This window comes from Anomaloglossus baeobatrachus, chromosome 6 (assembly GCF_048569485.1).
Source record: "Anomaloglossus baeobatrachus isolate aAnoBae1 chromosome 6, aAnoBae1.hap1, whole genome shotgun sequence".
NCBI classification, from domain to species: domain Eukaryota; kingdom Metazoa; phylum Chordata; class Amphibia; order Anura; family Aromobatidae; genus Anomaloglossus; species Anomaloglossus baeobatrachus.
Genome location: NC_134358.1, coordinates 466,495,684 through 466,521,801, shown reverse-complemented (window position 1 = coordinate 466,521,801; position 26,118 = coordinate 466,495,684). Strand labels below are relative to the sequence as shown.

The following is a 26,118-nucleotide window of genomic DNA, read 5'->3' as shown; positions in this document are numbered from 1 at the left end:
CCACGAATACTTCACAGAATTTGATAAGCTTAGGTTGCCATATTGAAATTTTCATTTTTTTCACAAAAATGTTGATTTAGCGACACATTTTTCACTTTTTCAAGAGGCAACAACAAAACGTGTACCCCACAGGTTGTTATCTAATTTCTTGTGAGCGCAGGGATACCCCACATGTGGCCAAAAACCTTTGTTTGGATAAATGGGAGGGCTTGGAATGGAAGGAGCACCATTTGAATTTTGGAAAAGTTGAAGTAAATTGCGCGCACCATGTCACATTAGCAGGGCCCCTTGGGTACCTATACATCAGAAACCCCCCACAAGTGACCTCATTTTGGAAACTGGACCCCTCAAGTATTTTATTCAGGAGTATAGTAAACATTTTGAATCCACAGGTACTTCACAAAAATGTTGCTGTAGCAACAAATTTCTCACTGTTAAGGGGGCTTTACACGCTGCGACATCGCTAATGCGGAGTCGTTAGGGTCACGGAATTGGTGACGCACATCCGGCCGCATTAGCGATGTTGCTGCGTGTGACACCGATGAGCGATTTTGCATCGTTGCAAAAACGTGCAAAATCGCTCATCGGTGACATGGGGGTCCATTCTCGATTATCGTTACTGCAGCAGTAACGATGTAGTTCGTCGCTCCTGCGGCAGCACACATCGCTATGTGTGACGCCGCAGGAACGAGGAAGCTCTCCTTACCTGCCTCCCGGCCGCTATGAGGAAGGAAGGAGGTGGGCGGGATGTTCCGGCCACTCATCTCCGCCCTTCCGCTTCTATTGGGCGGCCGCTCAATGACGTCACTGTGACGCCACACGGACCGCCCCCTTAGAAAGGAGGCGGTTCGCCGGTCACAGCGACGTCGCCGGGCAGGTAAGTATGTGTGATGCGTCTGCGCGATGTTGTGCGGCACGGGCAGCGATTTGCCCTTGTCGCACAACAGATGGGGGCGGGTACCCACGCTAGCGATATCGGGACAGATATCGCAGCGTGTAAAGTAGCCTTTAGGCTATGTGGCCATGATCCAGCGACACGGCGTCTAGTACCCAGTGTCAGCCTCCTGCAGAAATGTGAGTGTTGTCCACGGGAGAACGCAGCTGCCCATGCCCACGATTTGGGTTCAGGCTGCTGTGGACTTTAGCTCTATTCTACCTGCAAAGAACACTCATCTCCGCAGCATAAATTGACATGCTGAGGCTCGGGAAGCTGCGCCACAGGTCGATTTATGCTGCGGAGAAAAGAAACAGTGGGCACGGGATTTCTAAAAATCCTGCCACTGTGCTTCTACTGCACAACGCAGCGTTATGGACGCAGGGAAAACACTCTGCGCCCAAAACGTTGCAAACCCTGATTGTGGGCACATAGCCTAAAATGCTACAATGGATGAATGGATAGATGTCAAACATATATAACGTCCCACCCCCCTGCATATTCTAAGCTGGCGCCCTTTAGTGCCTTTCATGTGACACTAAAGGATGCCTAGCCTTGTATTTAGCCCAAAAAAAAAAAAAATAATTAAAATAAATGACGTGGGGTCCCCCCTATTTTTGATAGCCAGCTAGGGTAAAGCAGACAGCTGTAGCCTGCAAACCACAGCTGACAGCTTCACCTTGGCTGGTGATCAATTTGGAGGGCTCCCCAAGCTGTTTTTTTTTTTTTAATTATTTATAAATAAATAATTAAAAAAAAAAAAACAAACGTGGGGTCCCCCCAAATTAGATCACCAGCCAAGGTGAAGCTGACAGCTGGGGTCTGGTATTTTCAGGATGGGAAGAGCCATGGTTATTGGACTCTTCCCAGCCTAAAAATAGCAGGCCGCAGCCGCCCCAGAAGTGGCGCATCCATTAGATGCGCCAATTCTGGCGCTTCGCCCCAGCTCATCCCGCGCCCTGGTGCGTTGGCTAACGGGGTAATGAATGGGGTTGATACCAGGTGTGTAATGTCACCTGGCATCAAGCCCAGCAATTAGTTATGTCACGGCGTCTATCAGATACCCGACATAACTAATTGACAGTAATAAAAAAAAAATTGACAACAAAAAAAAATTTATTTGAAAAAACACTCCCCAAAACATTCCCTGATTGACCAATTTATTGAAAAGAAAAAAAAAATCCACTGTAATCCATTTGGACGTCCCACGTCGCCTCTGGACCTTCTAGAATATGGGGGGCACGTTCAGGGAACGTATCCCCCATTTTCTAGGAGGGCAGACCCTCCATTTGAGGAGAGTGGGTGCAAAGAATCTGCACCCACTCTCCCCGGGTCACAGCTGCAGACTCTGTGCAGCAGCCAGCGTCCTGAACACAGGAAGCTGACAGCTGCGCTCTGCTCATGTGACCGGAGTCTGCAGAGAAGGAGCCGGAGGAGGGGGCCGCGGGGGATCAGCGCTCCGGTATGTATGACACCGGGGGACACCGGGGGACACCAGGGGGAGGGTAGGGGGGGACCCGGCAGGGCCTAGGGAGCAGGTTTCTGTCGTATGTGTTATGGCACATACGACAGAAACCATAGGAACACTGTAAATGCGGCCGGCGCGCTGCTGTGCTCTCCGATGCGCGCGGCCATCTTGGATTTTCGGGAGGGGGTTGGGGGTCGGGGGGGGCACTTTGGGGATACCGAGGGGACCGGAGGGAACCGGGAAAAAGATTTATCTCCCATCTGGCATGTTTGATCATGCCAGATGGGAGATAAATGATTTTTTACCGGCGCGGTCATTTACTATAACTTGATGATCGGTATACGGTGTATACCGGTCATCAGGTGAGCGGGGACCGGAAAAACCGGCCCGAATCATGATCTCCAGGGTCTCAGCTACCCCCGGCAGCTGAGACCCCGGAAATTTTCTGACTCTGGGGGGCGCTAGATCCTTTTTTCCGACCGCCGTTTTAAAACGGCAGAAAGGAATAAGTACCCTTTTTTAGTGCCGTTTTAAAACGTAACGCGGTCGTAATGGGGTTAAGGCATCATATTCCAATGCTCTGCAGTTACACTGTGAAGCTATCAGTAAAGTACAGACGCTGCAGGCTGTAGTCATTCTGTGACCTAGCAGACAGAAAATACCTGTGTGTGCTAACAGGATAGCTGAACGGGGTTTGCTCTGGTATTAGAACACTGTATTTAGTGGGGAGGATAATTCACATTATATGTACTTTCTAGGAAACCTTATTTATGTGCGCAAAATACACTCTTATGCCATGAGAGCGAAATACACTCCTCTTATTCCATGTGAGATGCAATCCTATGCCATGTGAGTGAGATACACTCCTCTTATTATGCCATCTGACATGCAATCCTTCTATGCCATGTGAGTGAGATACACTCCTCCTATGTCATTTGAACTTAAATTAACAAGATTTGTGTTACGAGCGCTTGGGAAATCAATACAGCACACAGCCTTGTGGCGTACTGGAGAACTCTATTTTATTAGCTTATGTGATCAGTTTAAATAGGGTCTCAGACAAAGGGCAAGGTCCTCCTGAACGTGAAACGTCCTCGCCCATCAGTGTTCCCTGATCACTATGAAACCATAAAGTTATAAGACAACATGGATACCTCAGGAACAAATTGGATTTTGTTCTCTCACTCTTATTAATGTAGAGTAGCAGTACTGAAACATTTTGCTGACTAATAGGGCATATGGGTACAGTGTGTGGTCATGAGAGTACACCTTAATGGGGTTCTTGGAGAAATGCAGAAGATAAACCTGTTTCTTTAGCTGACTGAGAATGAACATCCATCTCTGTCAGCCTGACAGTTTTAGTGCGTCTGTCTTGCGCTTCACACAGTCCATCCTACTACATTTTATGGCAGTTGCCAAATTAAATATCCTTGCAGAGTACATTAGATAAAGGAAACCTTTTTGCTAAATAAAGGTATTTAGAAAAATGTTTAATATTTAAATGCACATTATTTTATGTATTATTACATTTCTTGGAGAACCTCTTTAAATAATTTTGCAGCCATTTCTTCTCCATAATAATTGTGGTGTTCCCGCTCCGTCCTGTAGCGTATGCTACCTGTCAGGGTGTGTATATGAGGACACACTTTTTAGCCTATCCCTTTTTCCCTAATATGACTTACAGATGTTTTTCACTTTACTGTTTACAATTTCATTGGGTCCAGAAGTGTATCAACTGAAATCTTTGGTAGAGTCAAGCAGTAAATGTTCGATTTCACTGCGGCTCCACCTTAGGAGAAATGAAGCATTGCAATTCTCATTAAAAGCAATTAGACTGTCCCTGTAATACATAGGCATGCTGTGTCCTCCACAGAAGGGGAAGCTCTTTGTAGCCACTCACCTCTTTGTATAGTTAACGGAATTCGACAAAGAACTCGAGGTATTTATTAAAACAGTATATTGTATACATTCTTATTTTCCAGCTTTAAAGAATTTGACCATTTTATCTTGATGTGTTTGGAGACCTGATTTTTGTGGTACTAATATATAAGTATTACAGTTTCTCCTCCACTTGTTAGTGCTGCCTTGCTCATAAGACTGCACAGCGCTCCTGTCAATCAAATGGCTACTGATGGAGAAGCCGGTGACTACACCTGTTCATCAGCTTCCTCCAATTGCAAAACACTGCACATGGAAAGCAGTTTTAAATTGGAGGAGGCTGATTGACAGGTCTGTTCACATGATTCTCCACCAGCAGACATTTTATGGATGTTAGTTCTGTCGAGGAAGAATGTACTAATAAGTGCAGAAGAAGAAACTGTAATACTTAGGCCTAAGCCACACTGCCTGAAAATCAGTGCGAGTGGAGTGCGATAAAACATCGCATTCCACTCGGACCAATATTAGCCTGTGTGTCAGCGCACATGAGCGATTATTTTCTCAGCCCTAATCGGACCGAGAAAACAATCGCAGCTTGCAAAATTGCACTGCACTCGCGGTACAACAGTGTAACGCGAGTTCAGTGCAAGAATGGCAATAGCCAGCTACGAAGGACAGAGGGAGATAAATCCCTCCCATCCTCAGTGCCGGCCCGCCCCTCTGCAGCACTGGCCCGCCCCTCCTCAGTGCCGGCCCGCCCCTCCGCAGCTGAAGTCCGCTGGCACAGTCGGACCTCAGTCACAGTGACACTCGCATGACACTTGGCTCTGCTGTACTGCCAACGTGAGCCGAGTGTCATGCGAGTGGATCGCAGTAATCCCCGTGTGGCCCCAGCCTTAGTAAGTGTCATAAAATTATGTGCCTAACACATTTGTTAAAATTTAAAGGGTTTATTCTTATCATGTTTCTTCAGCAGCACATAGTTCTCCAGTCACTACAGACTTCCTTCTTGCTGTGGGAGCGGACATCCAATTTGAGTGACAGGTCTTCTCAGTATACTTCTGCTATGACACATGGGTCTGTCAGTGTTTGTTCTGAAGTCTACATTGTTATCACTATATCTGGACACGGAGATACCAAAGCCTTTGAACTAGCACATAGCTTGGGAAAGTGAGAGCAGTGATAAAGAGAACTGCTCTAGAAGCAGCACAGGTGGATTGCAGGGCTTATAACATCAGCTTTTCAGGCCAAAGGATATCAGGGAGGGGGAAGTGATCAACTGTATGGAAATTAATGAGCTGGAAAGAGGTGACTGGGATCCCCGGGAGTTGACTTCTCAGGCTGGAATGTAGCTACTGAGCATACTTGGCCGAGCTCTGGTGGTCGGTCTCCTTGGCAACGAGCTGTATATTATTTAAGGCAAAAGCAGGAGCATTACAGCAGATATGAGAACCAAGTCAGTTGCAAACTTGCTTATTTTCAATTTGTCTAACTAAAGCAATTTAAGATAGTGTCTAAAACCTTAAACCAAAAGGTATTGCATTGCACTGTATATAATATATGCAAAATAATACTATGTGTTTAATTAATCCGAAAATTCTAACCATGGTGCCTTTTGCAAAGATTTTATTTATTTTCACTATTTTTCTTTACAGCAAATTCTTTTGTGTGTCATTTTTAGCTCCTTCCACAAGATATTCAGTAATGCATATTAATAAACAGCCTTGTTTTGTGTGGTGGATCAGGCACACAGCACAGTAGCAAAACTCAGAATAGCATGGAACCAGCATGGTCATGCCAATGAACTGCTTTGCCAAGTGTTTACTGCTGCCATGCCAATTTTTCTTATTACAGGGTACAGATTGTGTATCCCTTGAATTTATTTTGCATTTAATATCTGAAGCAGTGATCAGTGGTGGGAAAAAGAAAACAAGAGAATTTGTATAAAAATGAATTCTGTCAACTACATATGGCACTTTCATTTTTCTCCGCTTGTATACGTGTTTATTCTGTGTACATTTATCTAATGCGCAACTGGGCATTTCTTTTGTCCTGATGGCTATTATTGATCAGTATAATCAGACGAGTGCACACATTGAGAACATTCCTCCCTTTACTGATGTGTGTATCCATAAAATGCATTATCTGTTCACTTTAAACTGTTATATTCCTTATATTTAAGCTGTGTTTTTGTTTTGTTTTTATTTTTTGCATTGCTTAATTTGTATTCATTCTTATGGCTTTTCTTCTACATCCAGTGTTCTCTCGGCTCAGAAGTGGCTCTACGAGTGGGGGGAGAGTTCTTCTTTGATCCTCAAGCATCCGACTCTCCTGTGGATCTGGTCTTAATAGCTGGTGGAGTAGGAATCAATCCCTTGTTTTCAATACTCTTACATGTTGCTGACCTTCACAAGGCCCTAGAGACAACGGGTAAAGGCTTCGAAATGGGGAGTGTAAGACTCTATTATTGTGCCAAGAACAGCAGTGAGTTACTCTTCAAGGTAATTTCTATTGATAAACATCTTAGCACATTTTGTGGTCGATTGAAGGAAAAAAATACATAACTGCATCATTTACAGTTATGACTAAGGCTTATAGATGACCCTCTGACTTGTATATGGAAAGTAACAGCTTCTTAGTATGAGTAATATTTAATCTGTCTCCAATCTGTTCTCCTATAATAATAATCTTTTATAAAAAAAAAAAAAAAAAAATCGGCCTAGTACACAAGGTATTTAATTTAAATTGGTAATCAATACGTATGAACAATGAAACCTAAAGAGAGCAGTTCCTGCCATTAAAAGCTTACAATCTAAACAAAATGGTAGAAGTGACATAGGTGCTACCTGGTGTTAATTTAGTCCATGGCACCATTGACTTTTGTTGGTATTTCGATTATAAAGAAAGCTGCATATAATTATGTTAACACAGATATAAAGTGTGGTGACCTTGCTATGTCATTGAAGAAATTATGTAGTTGAGATGTGTGACTAGATCAGGTAGTGTATTGGTCATTGTACATGAATTTTCCAACTTGAGAACATTTGACTTATGGATGACCCCTAGTTATAAACATTGAATATTCCCCAAAAAAATCTAACATACCTTACCACTGGCCTCTCAGTTCACCATGCGATCCTCTGCTGTTTGCTGTTGCTCGCCGCATCTGTAGTCTTTTCACTATTGGCCAGGCTCCCTGCAACGTTCAGGCCGGACCTCACTGAACATCGTAAGTCGCGTCTTCTTCGCAACCTTATGACGCACAGTAAGCAACAGCATAGATGCAATCGGAGGTCCTGGCCTACAGTGAAAGGGCCTGACATGTGGCACTCCGACAATGGGAAAAAATAAAAAAAAAATACCTTCTGGGTGCTACGCTTTTTAATGTCCTCTTTCTTCTGCCATGGGTTGCTGCATCTCCAAGACTTCCGCCCACAAGTTTTTGACACTCAGTAATCTCCGAGTCCTGGATGCGGCCATAAGTCTTGACCTATGGTGGAGGAGTCAAAATATGTGGCTAGTCCAACGATTGAAAGAACAGGATAATTTAGCGTGTGGCCGGAGCAGTCAGCGGTAAAGTGAGTATTGTTTTTTTTTTTTTTCTTTAGTCTAGTTCCAATATCCATACCTATCCTAGTTATGGACAAAGCTACAGAGTGTATCCAGTACATAACACCTCGACTGTCTGTACATGGTTAAGCGACATAGACCTCCTGGAAGACGTGACTTTTAAGGCAAGTGTATAATTTGGTTCTACAAGACAGCATCACTGCCCAGACTACCAGCTTCCTGCTTGCCATTGGCCGTGCATTTCTGATGACTGACAGTTCCAGCTTGCCTCATAATTGCACTGCTCGCCCGAACTGTGTACTATACAAGATCAAAGCCCGAGCCACAGATACCACATGACACAATGGGAATGATAAAACTGTAATCCATATTCAACCCTTCCTACCAATGTAGTAAAAACACTCTACTGTCAACAGTGACCCCGTTCCTCGTTGGCTGTCCCTAGGGATCCCTAAGATGTTATAACAGAGAAAAAGTTAAGCTAATTCCATAACTTGATTTAACATATAAATATGTGTCCTCAGATGAATACATCTATACCATTGTTCAGTCTTGTTAAATACATATAGCACATACAAATATATCACAAAATAAGTCTAGGCAGTTGCTCGATTCGTTTCCCCCTTGCCAAGAGGGTTCATCAGGAGTACTAGACTTATCTCATAGAACCTCCCGATTCAGCGTATTCCAACATGGGCCTAGTGGTGGATCCCTCTGGGGTGAAGTCTTCCTCGCTTGTTTCAGACAGTTATGCACATTGGTTCCATGGTCAGGGTGCTCCCTATGAAGTTGTTCTTTGAGGAACACAAGATGTCTCTGCCACTAGTCCGAACATTTGGTCTTAGGACTCTATACGTAATATTGCTCTTCAAAGTCACATATTCATAGTGCCACCAGCAGAGGTCGATTTCCCTCTGGATACAATGTCCAAAAATCAAATGTTTGTGCATTCAGGATGGCCCTTCATCCCTTCTGATGATGCATGGATCCTTTAAATAGAGACATTCAAAGTAACCTGTGTACTGCGTCTAGGAGTGCCAGTGATATGGCTAGCTTTAAAACATGTATTATAGATTCTGTAGAAAAAATTTGTAAGAGCTGAATCTCGTGAGTAGGAGACCGTCCACCGATGATAACTTGCAAAAGAGGCCGGTAACCTAGGCATCGAGCAGTAAACAGAATAAAAATCCCTCTGTTTTTGAAACTGGAGAAGATGTTCTACAACAAGTAAATTGCAAAGTTGCTTGTTTTTCCAAGCACTTTATGATAAAGCGAATACGTACTATTTTATGACATGGTTAAAACTGGGAGGAGCAAGTCTGATGTCCAGGGCAGTGATTGGGTGCAGCAAAGTAGAAGTCCTGTAGGCAAGGGTGAAGAGATTTCATAATCGGGGGTGGAAGATCTAGGTCATTGGCTGAACGTACTGTAGAGTAAAAATGTGTTGGTAAGACAAAAATGAGCAGCGATGCGTGCCGTAGCGGTGATATGGAGAGATTTGTAGACTGGTCAGAGTGTTTTGAATATAATTCTGGAATATCCTAGTAATGGGTAGAAATTATATGGGTCTCGATTGAGATTTTGGGTGTGTCATTGATAAGGTAGGGAAGGATACAAGGAAAAAAATGGCTTGTCAGTGAAAAATTCAACTTTTAGTAATGAATTCAATAGAAGAAAGAAAGGATAGAGCTGTATCCAATATCGCTCCAAGACACGAGGCCCGAATCGAAATGAAGAAGCTCAATTCTAGAAAGATTTCTTTTGAGAGACAGGCAACATACAGTCTCTAGTGATTTGGGAAACCAGGAGAAATATCCCAAGAGGTCGTTTGTTGTTTTTTTTCTCTTTTTTTTTTTTTTTTTAACATGGTAAGTAATGGTGACGTTAATTTTAATTGAGATCACATATTAAAAAGTCTGACAGTATATGCATCCAGTAGAAGGGTAGAGTAATAGCAGAGCATGTCTGACATCTTCCTTTGAGAGTCATCTTCTCTACAGCAGATGCAGGAGCACTTATGAGAGCAGTGATGTGTATCTGTGCCCATCCTCTCTCTGCCCAAGAGAAAAAAGAGAATTTCAGTGCTCTCCTCTAGATAGCAATTTAGTTGAACAACAGCTTTTGGGCTAATAAAAAGTGAAATTAATGGCGTTTGTTAGTGCATAATCCAGCAACTATTCTTCCTATAAAAATTTATGGAAAACCTCAAAGTGACTGAGTTTCCATCATTTTTGGCAGGAAAAATAACGCAACATAATGCACTATTCTTGCCATCAAAATTAAGGAAACCTCAGTAGGACTCCTACTGGGTCATTTCTTTTGGATCCGTTACATACATTACAAATATTATAAATAGCTTAATATTGTTGTATGTTATGTTTTCAAATGACAGAGGCTGTAAATATTGTCTGCAGGTTTGAATATGTGTCAATCTCCAAAAATGTTGTTTCATTATTATTCAGCTCCTGTAAACTTTGTATATCACTTGATGATATATGTTCTCTGCAAACATAGCTCTACTTTTTATTGTGAACTCCCAAAATGTTGAAATTGATTGTACAGGGAATTGCTGGTAACTAGTGATGGGCGAACCCGAACTGTAAAGTGTTTGGGTCCAGGGGCTGTAAAAAAAAAAAAAAAAAAAAAAGCACATTAGTAAAAAAACATTATGATTATACTTACAGGTCCCGCGACGCATCCTGCAGACTCTGTCTCCCGGCCGCTTCTGCTTCCATGTTCGATCATTAACTTCCGGTGGTATTCACTGCACTGCTCATCTTCAGCTGTTTTCGGTCATGTTCGCGTTGACGTCAGAGTTCACCTGATTTCATGAGTCATGGACTCGATTGAACAGAAAGAATGAAAAAAAAAATAAAGTGTGGCCTCCCACCGTATTTTAATAGCCAGTCAGGTAAAACCAGGTAGCTGGGGCTGGGAATCTCAGAGTGGTAAGGCCCAAGCGTTCTGGGCCCCCCCCCAAGCTAAAAACCACAGCTGCCCCTGGAAATGGCGCATTGTTTCTTAGCGCCATTTCCAGGCACTTTACCCAGCGGCCCTGATGGCGGTGGCACGCTGGGTAATAAAGGGGTTAATACCAGCTTTATATTCTCAGCCCGTACTAAGCCCGAAATTCAGAGTGTCACGCCAAATTAGACATGGCCACCATTGTTAGTAAAAAGAAAAACCCAACACAGAGAAAAAAAATTCTTATTAGAAATAAAACAAAAAAAAACAAAAATAAGACTCCATCTTTATTATTAAATAAATCTTTAGTGCGACGTAGTCCAAAGGGATAGCAATGTGAGCTCTGCTTCATCGCTCTGTACAGACAAGTGTCTCTACAGAGCGATAAGCAGCTGACCGTGACAGTCAAAGTTCAATCGAGTCTATTGCTAAGTCATGGACTCGGGTGAACCCTGATGTCTCCAAGAACACAACAGAAAACAGCTAAAGACTGGCGAGTGAGGAGCAGTGCAGAGAATACCGCTGGAAGTTATTGATCGGACCCGGAAGCAAAAGCGGCTGGGAGACAGAGTATGCAGGATGCGTCGCGGGAACTGTAAGTATAATGACAATGTTTATTATTAACTATATTCTTTATTTTATAGCCTCCCCCATCCCATAACTGTAAAATCCAAGCTCTGGGTTCAGACACAAGTTATCTCTGACCCCGAACACGGACTTGACAAAACGTTCAGGCAAGGCTCCCGATCCCGGACATCGGGGGAGTTCGCCCATCACTATTGGTAACCTGCACTGCTGGTATTATAGTAAGTGAAGGAGTTCAATTCAGTAGATGGTATTAGTGTGGTCTATTTCTCTACGCGTTTCAAAGTATTCTTCTTCAGAAGAACCACATATCTCTGAGGAATCTAATAAAGGTAAAGACTTATTGCCATATATTGCATCTAAATGGGTGCACCGTCACTACAACTATTGTCTATCATCTCAAGCGAGGCCTTTTGTATGGCTGGTCATAATATCCAAGATACTGCTGCATAGTGGAGACTGATGGGTAGGTCGTTTGCACACTCAGACCAGGGGGTGCTTTGACCTCATGCTAGGTGATTTGATTCTGTCCAGCTAATTCACACCCCTCAGTAAGGTGTATTTCAAGTGAATAACAGGTCTATGATCTCATCTGCGGTTACTCAGATCTATTGACAAAGAACTTTTGGTTTGATGACTTGCAGGTCTACGGTGCACTTCAACTTCCAGCCAGTATTTTTTATCCTGGTAGCCCTGCTCAATCTTTTCCACTGAAGGACTAGGGCTTAATTTCGATTGATGAGTCCAGCCTTTAATTCCAATATTTTCTCTAATTTTAGCGGCCGGGGTTAGTCTTACCCCTCAAGCCTTTTTTGCTTGCCAGTAAGAGATGCAGATGGCATACATTTACTGAGGCTTCTTCAGCTCATAGGAGCCCATTGATCTGGATACACCAGGATTGATGTTCCTTTGTAGGGTGCTACATTATAGATCATTGAATGAGCTATTGAAGCCCCCTTTGGGCGGCTAGTTCATTACTTGGTTTCATCCTTTAGGTTGTTCCAGTCTCCACCTTATCCTAGTTCTTGTCACCTCCTACGGTACTCTGGCCAGGTTGGTCTCATTTAAAGGGAACCAGTCATGTTGTTTTTTATATTAAACATCCTCCAATGTGTTTAAAATGAATCAATGTGCATCACTAGCATGGTTTAAAAAAATATCCATGTGCTTATCTTAAAGACTTTATATGCTTAGGTAACTGCAGTAAATACCTTAGGTTTCAGTCATAGGGGTGGAGCCTTTACTGGGATCAGTCACTCACTCAAGTTCAGGCATGACTAGTTTTGTAACTTAGCCACGCCACCAGCATTGTAGTTGATTACAACACAGGTCCTTCAACATCATTTCTCTGCTGAGCTCCTCCCATTACGGTCATAAGATCATAACAAAAGCACAGGTCCTGCACAACCACTTTTCTTCTGCCGTTTACCACAGGTCCTTCAACATCAGTTTTCTGCTGAGTTTCATCCATTAAGGTCACATGTTCGTGATATCAGTACAGGTCCTTCAGCACCACTTCTCCAATGCTGAAAATTAGATTTTAGGTCCTCACTGTGACATCAGTTTCTCGTGTTCTTCATTGGGTAACTCAACTCCCACCCTTGGTTGCCTGGTTGGTCATGCATTTACTTTGGTTTTCTGTACTACAATAAATAAACCAACATGAGGAAGGCAAGACAAACTGGTGGGGAAAGACACAACAAATGGCACGCCTTAGTTTCTCAAGCAGGAATCTTCACAGCTGCAACTGAAATGAACACCTCAGCTTCTCCATAGACAGATCTTCTATACTGACCAGTTTGAAGGAGCCTATCACAAGCATGGAGTGAAGCCAGAAGTGTATATATATAGCTAAAAGGAGTGATAAGATAATGTAGCTATTAGTAATCTCAGCCAGAAAGGAAAAGGTTACTTCAGCATCAAATGAAAGTAAATGCACTCCAATACTGTGGACTCCACAGGGGACCTGCGATCAATTAAGCATTGAGACCTCCTGATCCTAAATCCCCCAAAGGTAACATGCGGACCCAATACACTCATGACAGATACACAGCAGATATCTCCCAGTAACAGCAGAGACTAGAGCTAGCTTTGATTGCTGCTGTTTAACCATTTAAATGCTGCTGTTCATCACTAACAACATTATTTAAATAGTGAAAAACGATCATGGGCTGTTAAAGAGTTGTCATGGAAGACGGGTGCTTGCTGAATACTTATACAGCTGCCATCTCAATCTTCCTGTCTAGCTCAGGCTGTGGCTGGGCTTCATAGAAGATGGTCACATGTTTATTATGTATATACACTATTCAAATACTCCCTCCTTCTTATCAAAAAGACAAAAATAATGTTTATCATTACAGCTACAAAAGTCTAGTCTGTCAAAATATAAAATTAATTAACCAGCATGGTAAACACCGTAAAAAAAAAATTAGAAATGCTCAAAATTGCATTTTTTCGGTCTCCATATCTCTCTAAATATGCAACGAAAAGCATTTAAACTATCGTATCTTCCCCAAAATAGTACAATTAAAAATGTTAGTTTGCCATGCAAAAACAAGCTCTAATACAGATCCATGTACATAAAGAGATTGTGAGTCTCCGAAAATGGTGACACTTTGTTTTATTTTTTTAATTTTCTTAAAATTCTAAATTTCCTCACCATTTAAGTAACAAAATATATACATTTAGTATAATTATAATCCTACTGACATGGGACTGCTTATTTTACTGCACAATGAACACTGTAAGAAAAAAATGGCAAAATCATATACCACCATTTCACTGCAGTTGGATATTTTTTCCATTTCCAGTGCATTGTATGGTAAAATAAGCCAGTATAACTATTATGGCTTTGGGAAGAAGAGGAAAAAAGAAAAGCACAAAAACAAAAAATCTTTTGGTCTTAAAGCAGTTTGTAATAGACTTCGACAAGATACTGGTTAATATTTTACTGGAAATCTGTAGAAATCCTAATATACCATGTCTAAAGTGAAAAAGACGACTACAAACTCTGTTGACTGTAGACTACGTTGCCCACTTACACAATAAGACGAAATCTCTTGTTATTTTATGCTTGAAACCTGTTTCATAGAATAAACTGACAGAGGGTGAAAACTGGAAAGACTCCACTAGAGAAATGCTTACAAGCCAGAGACCCGAAACTGCCTATTACAGAGAATTGAAACAGATGGTACAACGGGTATGCTAAATAATATGCCAATTGGCACAACTTGGTAAATAACAGTGATATTCTAATTGTGTATATTGGAGTAGACGGGAAGGTTTCCTCTCTAATTCATGTGCTCATAAACTGGGTATAATTTGTAGACCGGCTTGTAGTATATTTGGTATGCTTCTGAAGTTTTCTCCATTATGTCTGCACTTGTTGTGTTTAAATTATGTTACTTTTGCTTGCGATTTTAGCATATTTTTGACCCTGTGTTTTTTTTTGTTTTGTCATGTTTTAAGCAAAGCTGCTTTGTTTTTGATACTTCCTAGTATTTGGCTTTGACAAAACCTTATTAATATAGTCATGTGCAAATCCCATGCATTTTTTGATACTTTACCGCATCAGAACGCACTATTAACGCATGTGCATTTTTTTTTCTGGATCTAAAGTAAATATGGGAAAAATCTACACACAAATCTCTGAACCCGCAAGAGGAATTGTTGGGGAATTTTCAGATTTGAAACACGCACCGCAGGTTAGTTTACGGTGCGCAAAGATGAAGCCCGGTGGCCAGAAGAATTTTATACATCCCATCCACTTTGCTGGAACTGTAAGATGCTGAGGTTTTGATGCAGCAAAAAATCCCAGGGTCGAAAACTGATCACAGTCACAAAGCCTAAAGCGGGCTTTACACGCTAAGATATATCTAACGAGATGTCGGCGGGGTCACGTCGTAAGTGACGCACATCCGGCACCGTTAGTGATATCGTAGCGTGTGACAGCTGTGAACGAGCAGAAATACTCACCTTCTCGTTCATCGCTGACACGTCGCTCATTTTCTAAAAATCGAACGTCCTGTTGTTCATCGTTCCCGAGGCAGCACACATCGCTCCGTGTGACACCCTGGGAACCATGAACTGTAGCTTACCTGCGGCAGCCGGCTATGCGAAAGGAAAGAGGTGGGCGGGATGTTTACGTCCCACTCATCTCCACCCCTCCGCTTCTATTGGCCGCCGCTGTGTGACGTCGCTGTGTGACGTCGCTGTGACGCCAAACGTCCCTCCCCCTTCAGGAAGTGGATGCTTGCTGCCCACAGCGAGGTTGTTTGGAAGGTAAGTCCGTGTGACGGGGGGGGTTACAGCATTGTGCGACACGGGCCACAAATTGCCCGTGCCGCACAAACGATGCGGGGTGTGTAATCGCAAATGCGATCACACGATTAATTGTAACATGTAGAGCAGGCTTTAGTCTCCGACTTGACAAAGATATTTTACCGAAATTAGGCTGTGTACATGATGCGTTTTTATTGCGTTTTTTTAGTTTCATAGTTTCATAGTTTTTAAGGTTGAAGGGAGACTCTAAGTCCATCTAGTTCAACCCGTAGCCTAACATGTTGATCCAGAGGAAGGCAAAAAAACCCCAATGTGTCAAATAAGCTCCAATGGGGAAAAAAAATCCTTCCTGACTCCACATACGGCAATCAGACTAGTTCCCTGGATCAACACCCTGTCATAAAATCCAATATACATAACTGGTAATATTATATTTTTCAATTAATGCGATCAGGCTCTGCTTAAATTTTACTTGTGAATCCCTCAATACAACATCATACGGCAGAGAGCTCCATAGTCTCACTGCTCGTACAGTAAAGAGTCCTCATCTGTGATTATGATTAAACATTCTTTCCTCAAGACGTAGCGGATGCCCCCGTGTTCCAGTCGCAGGCCTAGGTGTAAAGAGATCTTTGGAAAGGTCTCTGTACTGTCCCCTCATATATTTATACATTGTGATTAGATCCACCTAAGCCTTTGTTTTTCCTAACTAACTAACCCCAAGTTTAATAACCTGTCTTGGTATTGCAGCCCACCCATTCCTCTAATAATCTAGGTCGCTCTTCTATCTACCTGTAAGATTATGCTATTTATAACCTTCTATACTTTTGCTAACAAGAAATGCATCCATTCCTCTCTTAAATTCATTCAGTGAGTTGGCCATCACCACTTCCTCAGGAAGAGAGTTCCAGAGCCTCACTGCTCTTACCGTGAAGAACCCTCTTCTATGCTGATGTAGGAATTTTCTTTCCTCCAATCGAAAAGAATGCCCCCTTGTTCTTGTCATAGTCCTTGGTACAAACAGATCATGGGAGAGATCTCTATATGGCCCTCTGATATATTTGTACATATTTATTAGGTCTCCCCTAAGTCTTCTCTTTTCTAGAGTAAATAGACCTAATTTTGATAACCTTTCCGTGTATTGTAATGCACCCATTCCATTTATTATTTTAGTAGCCCGCCTCTGAACCCTTTCAAGTTCAGTAATGTCTTTCTTCAGCACCGGCGCCCAAAATTGCACACAATACTCCAAGTGTGGTCTGACTAGTGATTTGTACAGAGGGAGAATGATGTTTTCATCTCGTGCCCCCAGACCTCTTCTAATGCTGTTCAGCTTTGTCACAAAACCTGAAGGGGTTACTGATTCCAGCAAAGTCAGTGAGAATCCTGAAGTTTTATGCGCACATTGAGTATTTTCTCCATGCAGATTTAACTCTGCAGCATGTCAATTCTGTCAGCATTTCTACTGCAGATTTCACCCAAAAACGCACCGAAAATGAGGAAAAAAACATGCATTTTTTGCCGCTTCATATTTCCTGCCAAGAGATGCAGAAATTTCTGCACCAAATACTAAACCTCACACGTGACCCTGATCAGGTAAGGCCTCTGGCCTGTATTAATACTATTTTCTTGGGAACACTCTAGTGGCTGAAAATCACAATAAGGCCGGTTTCAGATGTCCGTGTTTAATCAGGTACAAGTCACAAGCATGGTTATGGTCATACGTGTGACATTCATGTTTGCATACGTGTGACAGGTACCAGAGAAAACACGGGTCTGTGAAATAAAAAGATTTTCCATATTTACCTGTTTTCTTCGGCTCCTGACCCTCACTCATTATATTCATTGATTATTCACAGCACTCAGGACCTGGAAGCAGGAACATCGCGGCGGCAGCGCTGGATACAGCACCGCCAAGGACAGGTGAGTATTCTGCAAGCACAGTGACGTCCAGGAGGTCATTGGAGTTCCCAATGAACTCTGATGACACCCCCGTGACACCCGCGCTACAGCTTCACGGGTTCATCAGAGTTCATTGGGAACTGTGATGAGTCCCCGATTCTGTCCCCACAATGCTTCGGCTTCCAGGTTCTCACTACACACACAGCACACATACAGCACACATACAGCACACACACACAGCACACATACAGCACACACACAGCACACACGTATACACTGAGCACATAATACACACTTTTATACACACATAGCAGACACACATGCATATATACACTGAACACAGACACACCCTCTGCTTTATACTCACCCAGCGATGTGGTCCCCGGCACTGAAGTCCCCGCGATGGTCCTGCTTCTAGCTCCTCAATGGAGTGAATATTCAGTGAGTATAATGAGCGGGGGTCAGATGCGAAATACAGCAGAGCCGGAGACAGCATCGCTGGATACAGGTAAAAATAGAAAATATTTTTATGAAAAAGACCCGTGTTTTCTCCGGTACGTGTCACACGGATCACATCAGTGTGCGATCCGTGTGACACCCGTGCTGCTGGATAAAAAAAAAGGACATGTCTGTGTGTGTGCATGCAGGGCCACACGGGGTCACACGGTCTGTGTGAAAACACAGACGTGTGAGTAACATGTGTACATGTGGCATCCGTGTTAAAAATGGATGTCACACGTACCTAAAACACGGACGTCTGAAACCAACCTAAAGTATCGTTGACCATTCCTTTTTCCAGCTGTAGATCAGATCCCATCCTTTGAGATTGAGAAAATGCAAGTTTGACAGTTTGTGCTGTCAATCATGTTTTTAGTTTAATTTTTTCATTTAATTCATATAAAATGTAAAAAGTAACCTGCAAAAAGAGATTGTGTATGTAGGGTAATCTTAGTGTGGCAGTGCTTCATTCATGATTAATTCTATTTAACTCTTCTAGGAAGGACAAATAAGTTGGAACTACACGCCCCTAAACCAAAAATGATGCAGCTAGAAACCAGACCTGCTAACATGGCAGGGGTGCGTCCGAGACAGTGTGGAAGCCAGCCCAGGGACAGATGTTTCATATATTTTTGATCCATTAGGAATGTCTGTAGTTGTTTTGTTTCCATAAATTATTAATTTTTCAGTGTTATGCGCAGGAATGACAAGCTGATGTTGCTGAGTTTGGTCAGGTCAGCTTGTGGAGTTCATTGTCCTGCAGACTTATTCAGGCAGAATGATTGTACGTACCTCCCTGGTATTTTACCCTTTGTAATTTCTCCCATATTTGACCATAGGACTATATCGATCTCATTCTCACTTTATTAAGGAGCTTCTGGTGTTACTTAAGTTTAATTACAAGTGCAGGTCACCATTTCTAATAACTTCTGTTCTGTCAGTGGAAGAGCAGAAGCAGGTTGTTGTAAAATGGTAATGATACTTAATTCCCCACCACTGCTGTACTTTTTATTGAAAGTCTCCCACTTGTAAAAATGGTAATCCCAGTAAGTATTTAAGGAAATGTTGTTTTTTTTTAGAATTACTAATTTTTGTGATTGTAATTTTAATTATCTTCAGTGTGCCTAAGTGCTGAATCCATGCATATCTTTATATACTCCCCTTGGGGGAGTTTTGTATTTGCGTTTATATAGCTTTTTCACAAAATGGATTTAAATTTGTAATTGCACTGCAAAAATAATAATTGAGAAATGCAGGAAGATCGATCCCCTGTAAAGTGCCAAGCATCCTTGTTCCTTCAGCACACACTGAGGATTTAAGGAGTAAAGTTTCTCCTTGTGTAGTGGGTGCCAACCTGGTATAGGGAAGACTAAGGCTGGGGTCACATGTAGCGACGCACCAGCGATCCGACCTGGCATTTTTTTTTTTCTACTGTTCACTTTTGATTTCGCAGCTGCTTCCACCTCCCATCCGTATATAGCGCAGCACGGGAGCGGACATGGCGCCGGACGGGAGGTGGAAGCAGCGGTGGTGGTACCGGGAGGATTCACGCTTCTGTGTTTACCAACAGAAGGAATACTCTTCCTGTGCATGTCACTGTAGTACCCACCCCTTGCGTTTATAGCTGCGTTTTTAGTCATAGAAATGCACTAAAACGCAGCTATATTTGCAATTTGCGTTTTTCATTGCGTTTTTTAACATCTCATTGAACTCAATGGGTGAAAAATGCAGTGGAAAAACGCAAAAATAATTGACATGCTGCGTTTTTGTGGGCACCACAAAAACGCAGCTAAAAAAAAACGCTGTGTGCAGCAGCAAAAATGAAAACTCATAGACTTTGCTGGGGAAGCAAAGTCATGCAGTTTTCTGAGCAAAAACGCACCCTAAAAACGTGCAAAAGAAAGCTGCGAAAAATGCACTGTGCCCACATAGCCTAATGCTAGTGTATGGCCTGCCTTAAACCTTCTTTATTCCCTTTTCTGACATGTAACGTACGTATATGACAGTTGCGGGTATATGGTGCAGACTGTAATCTTTTATTTACCCTTTGGTGGTGCTGCAGAGACCTTGATTTTCCCTTAGATTACATTACATTACAAGGGGACGCTTTATGATTAGCTTATTGTTTGATAAGGAGGTGTTGTCTACAGCAGAAAACCCCACTGAAGGCACTCTGCATATTCTATTGAATTTCAGATGCAAAGCCATTGCAACAAAACAAACTTTACAATATTTAAACATGAAACCTTCACTCTGAGTTGGCAAACCATGTGTGCCCAACGCATCAATGTGGCCAATCACCGACTTAAAATAAAAATAAAAGTTTTATATAATTATTTATTTAATATCCATCATTTTTGAAATTTGCAAATGTCGGATTCACACATCCGTGTTTCACCCTCTCAGGACAGACCACAGTGCACAGACCGCCTTGTGGGTATACGTTTTGGGAACAACCAAACTATTGGAGTCAAGTCATAAAATGAGTAAGAAAAATGACTGTATAGGGCTCAGCTATATTTCAAGACCGAGCTAGTGGACATGAGTGGCGCAGCCGAGCAGCTAACCCCCTATTCCCAGTACTACGTCTTAATCTGCGGCATGTTTATGTAGGAAATCATATCTTAATTCTGGTTTCCTTGTTTTTTAAAATGAAAAATTAGGTTTCTTTTGTTTCTTTGTCCTACAATTTGGCAAACGGCAAGATATGCAGCCTTATAGATCAGAGAATAATACTGAATGCTTCTGTTTTTGTGTTTTTTTTTTTTTGTTTTTTTTTTTAAAGAAATTAACTTTTTGCCAATGCAAAGCAACAGAAAACAAACACAGACAGCAGTTATTTAGATCTGAGCACAATGCATGAATAAATCTACCTCTGTGAAGAGCAGTACAAAGCCAAAGCAGCAGAAAGACAAAAATATTCTTTCTGCCTCCATCTGTCAGCAAATCAGATTTTTGAGGAATATGAGTTTTAAATTTCAGTATTCATTCTTCTAAAATGTAGGTGCTGACATCATCCAATAATCATTTTTTGTGGGGCGGTTTCTGTTAAAAATAATCCCTTTGCATATGTATTCAGGTATCAAAGAAGGTAACCAATTTGTCTGGATTACAAATAACTTTTAGGAATGGATTGATGCAAAGTATTTTTATGGTAAAGTCTGTGGAGAGTCTTCCCAGGCAAAAAGCTGCTTAAGGTGTTTCACACGTCAGTGAAAACACAAACGTTTTTCACTGACGTGTTAAACACTCATATGTCCCTCCGTGTGCCGTGATTCATGGCCCACGTGGATTGTCCATGTGCTATCTATCCGTGATACGTGATTGCACATGGACATAAACTCACCTGCCCTGCTCCTGCTAGAGTCCCACGGTTCTGCATCTGGCTGGCGCTGTCTGACCTTTGCAGCTACTTCCGGGTCGAGTAATAAATATGCACGACAGTAATGAGCCAGGCAGGAAACTGCAGAGAGCAGGGGTAGAACAGCGCGTCGCTGAAAAAAGTGTGTTAAAAATGTTTATTTTCAATATGTTTTTTTTCTGGTACGTGTTTCTATGGTGTGGTCCGTGGGACATCAGTGATGCCAGAAAAAATTGGATATGTCTCCATGCAGCAATCACGGACACGCGTGTATGCTGCACGGATACACGGTCAGTGAAAAATCACTGATGTGTGAGCAGACCCATTGATTATAATGGGTCTGTGTATGTCAGTGATTCTGGTACGTATAAAAACTAGCACATATGTACCAGAATCACTGACTTGTGAAAGAGGCCTAAGGAAAATTCAGGTGTTTGTTGGCTTCGTCGATGGCCTTTCAGACATTCTTGCAACCAGTGGATTTCACTGTGAACTCTTAAAGGGAACCTGTCAGGGGAAATATGCACCCAGAACCACGAGCAGTTCTGGGTGCATGTTGTAATCCCTGCCTAACTGTGCCTGTATCTAGTAGCAAAGATAAAGAGATCTTTAGAAAAAGTATTTCTAAAGATCTTTTATGATATGCTAATGAGCGCAGGGACTAGTCGCAAGGGCGTTACTTCTTGTGCTCATTCCGCCCTCATAGAATGGTAGCACTCCCACAGGGACCGTGCTACCATGCTATTCAATGCAGCGTCATCAGCTGTGACACGTGTACCTCTGTCCACTGTGACCGCTGATCTGAATGCCCTACACTTCCGGTCATACGCAGTATAAAGCTGGGTGTACGCGTCCCGGCTTCTGAGTGATCTAGTGCGCATGTCTGATAGTGGCGGACATTCAGATAAGCAGGCACAGGTACGCGTTTCGTGATGCTGCATTGATGGGCGTGCTGTCATGCTAAGAGAGTAATGAGCACAGGAACAAACGCCCTTGTGACTAGTCCCTGCGCTGATTAGCATATCATAACAAATTTTTAGAAATACTTTTACTAAAGATCTCTTTATGCTAGTGTATACAGGACGGTTAGGCAGTGATTTGCAATATGCACCCAGAACTGCTCATGGTTCTGTGTGCATATTGCACCTGACAGGTTCTCTTTAAGTATACAGAGCAAGCGGCTTCCTAGCAGAAGCCGCCCAAAGAAGACCATGTCACTTCTTTTCACTGCTTCAGGGCTCCCGAACCCTGAAGCAGTTAAAAGTAGTGTCTTGGGATGAAACGTGGAGAGCAGTCACTCGTTTTGACATTGTCATTACTTTCATTTTCTGGGGTTATTTTGCAGTGTTTTTTTAAGGCAGATTGCATACAGAATAAGCCTGAAAAAGATGTTATGTGCACATAATGCAAAGTTTTTTTAGTACATGTTATCTCTTATTTTTACGGATAGATCATGAACCCTTTGCAATAAATGTGCCTTTTCATGTCACTGTCTGCAACAGAAGAAAAAGCAGGCGTCCTACTTTGAGCCGTGTTGTGAATCAAACTTGCCAGTGCTAGTTCATTGGTACCATGGGAAAAAAAATGGATAGCACAGAGATGTCTTGTGTTTAGTGTCTGTAATTTAGTGTTTAATGGGCAAGAGAACCTAATGAATTTTTTTTTTTTTTTTTTTTTTGCTTCATATGAGAAAAGCAGATGCAAAATGGATTGTCAAAACTGAAACCTGGTCCAAAACTGGGTCCTGGCTCACTGAAAAACAATGGTCTGTTCTTAACGTTCAAGAGAAAAAAACCAGTCGAATGTGAAACTGGGGCCTCACATGCAGATTTTGCTATGGATTTGGCTGTTCCTATTTCAAAAAAGTAAAATCTGCGCAATGATGAGCATGGTGCAGATTGGCAAAATTAAAGTAGGAAGTCTCCATTGATTTCTTCACTTTGAGTGGAGAGGGAATTTATTATCCTGGCAGGAGGCTCTAGGCCAATGGTCCCCAACCTTCCTTAACCTAAGAGCCACATACAGTTCTCACAGATGGCACATCCAGAGCCCTTGGGGTAGTGATACCCAGAGGCCCCATCACTGGGATAATGATAGCCAAAGCTTTAGCCCAAAATTCACACAGAGACCTTGCGCCGCCTTGTCTTATAGGCAGCATATTTACATCCAGATTTTCCCACCTTACTCCCATTTGGTGTTCTAGAATCAAGCTATCCCACTACACTATGGCAACCAGCTTTAAGTCCCCGTCTAACTGGCACTACCATCCTATCTCCAGCTTGTCAAATTTATCTCCCCACCTCCGTTGCCAGTGAATATGCATCCAGATATGGATTTCTCTATGGGGCTGCTAAAAAGAGTGACAATCAAGAGATGTACCGTATTTTTCGGACTATAAGACGCACCCTTGTTTTAGAGGAGGAAAAAATAGAAAAAAAATAAAATTAAAGTAAAAGAATGTGGTCATGACACACTGTTATTTTACTGCTGACAGTGTTACTGAGGTAATAATATCCCCAAATTCTGTCCTCATATCCTCCATTCTGGGTACCTTCCAGGTATATATGGCCCCCATCGTGGAATATGTATGTTCCCCATCATTGTGTGTGATCCTCCAATCTGGATTGTGTGTGTATATAGTTATAGTGTGTGTGTGTGTGTGTGTGTGTGTGTGTGTGTGTGTGTGTGTGTATGTATATTTAGTGTGTGTGTGTGTCTGTGTGTATATAGTTATATAGTGTGTGTGTATGTGTGTGTAAATATATATATATATATATATATATATATAACCCCATCCAGGTGTACAGTAATGCCTTTATATACTATATTATTTATTGCCTTACTTTTACTGATGTGCTGCTCACTATGCTTCAGTTTGGTCCTGGCATTACAGACAAAGTCTCTCGTATCTCAAGGACCTGCAGTGATGTAATGAAGAGGCAGGGCACTGTGCTGTTCTGTGCTGCTCTGGCCCACCCCTCTGCATTACATCACTGTAGGTCCTTGTCAGCTACGGGAGACTGTTTCTAATGAAAAGGCAGGAGCAAAGTGAAAGTAATTTGAGCCCTCAGCACAGAGACTGCGGCTGTGCTGTGAAGGTATGCCGTGCTCTGGCCCGGACACTGCAGTGATCTGCACTTCCCCCGGGCCAGACATAACTGCAGCGGCACCCTGCTCCTGCCTCCTTCACAGCGGACACACAGTTTCCCCAGCCGCTGCAGGAAGCCGGCGTCTGGAGCTCCCACGTGTGACCGCTGTTTACATTAAACAAGTATTCATTAGCTGCTCCTCACACCCGCTGACTGCAGAGAGAGGTGGGCGGGCAGCAGCTAATGAATATTCACTGACTTTAAGCAGCGGGTACACGTGGTTTCTCCAGCAGCCGGCATCCTGCAGCAGCGATCCTCCCTGCCTCCTGGTATCCCACTGCATAGCGCTGACTCCCCACAGCTCGCTACCCCGCAGCTTCAGACCATAAGACGCACCCCACACTTTCCTCCCAAATTTGGAGGAAAAAAAGTGCGTCTTATGGTCCGAAAAATACGGTACTCTTTATATCTGTTTCCTAGACTTGGTGCTGATGCACCATGTTGGCAGACAGCTGTGAGCCACACATCATGGGATCGTGAGTCACATGTTGCTCCGAAGCAAGAGGTTGGGGACCCCTGGTCTAGGCCTTTTGGCCCTCTTGAAAACCCAGGCCAGGGTGTCTCAAACAATGCACACTTCTGGTCTGTTGTGATAAATGTATTCCAGCTTTTCACAGTTTGCAAATGACTTTCAACCATGTTATCCTGGTAGATTTGTTCCTGGTTGGTTAAATAATGATATTCATTACTGAATGACTTATGGGCTGCAGTTTTTATTTAGTGCCACATACTATCTGTTTTGACCTCAATGTCTATCATCTAGACAAATCTGTTTCCTTTCTAGGAGTTGAATACTATTGGAAGGCACTTTAAGGCAGCCATTGAGCTAAGCCCTAAATTGATTGTCCAACCACTTAATTGCCCCATAAATATACAGTACCGACCAAAAGTTTGGACACACCTTCTCATCTCTTGAACACTGTTAAGAGGAGACTTTGTGCAGCAGGCCTTCATGGTAAAATAGCTGCAAGGAAACCAATGCTAAGGACAGGCAACAAGCAGAAGAGACTTGTTTGAGCTAAAGAACACAAGGAATGGACATTAGACCAGTGGAAATCTGTGCTTTGGTCTGATGAGTCCAAATTTGAGATCCAACCACCGTGTCTTTGTAGAAAAGGTGAACGGATGGACTCTACATGGCTGGTTCCCACCGTGAAGCATGGAGGAGGAGGTGTGATGGTGTGGGGGCGCTTTGCTGGTGACACTGTTGGGGATTTATTCAAAATTGAAGGCATACAGAACCAGCATGGCTACCACAGCATCTTGCAGCCGCATGCTATTCCATCCGGTTTGCGTTTAGTTGGACCATCATTTTATTTTTCAACAGGACAATGACCCCAAACACACCTCCAGGCTGTGTAAGGGCTATTTGACTAAGAAGGAGAGGGATAGGGTGCTAAGCCAGATGACCTGGTCTCCACAGTCACCAGACCTGAACCTAATCGAGATGGTTTGGGGTGAGCTGGACCGCAGAGTGAAGGCAAAAGGGCCAACAAGTGCTAAGCATCTCTGGGAACTCCTTCAAGAC

At 42.7% G+C, this 26,118-nt stretch overlaps 1 protein-coding gene across 2 annotated transcripts in view; it reads left to right on the top strand.

The window, feature by feature from the left end:
* Window positions 1-26,118, top strand: part of OXNAD1 (oxidoreductase NAD binding domain containing 1) — a 105,364-nt gene that overhangs the window by 64,321 nt on the left and 14,925 nt on the right. The window contains exons 7-8 of one of the 2 annotated variants that reach the window (XM_075316672.1): window positions 6,539-6,781; window positions 7,889-8,014. In XM_075316672.1, coding sequence (XP_075172787.1) covers window positions 6,539-6,781; window positions 7,889-8,014 — 369 coding nt within the window. The remainder of the gene's footprint in view (window positions 1-6,538; window positions 6,782-7,888; window positions 8,015-26,118) is intronic. The other variant, XM_075316673.1, reaches the window with a different exon arrangement.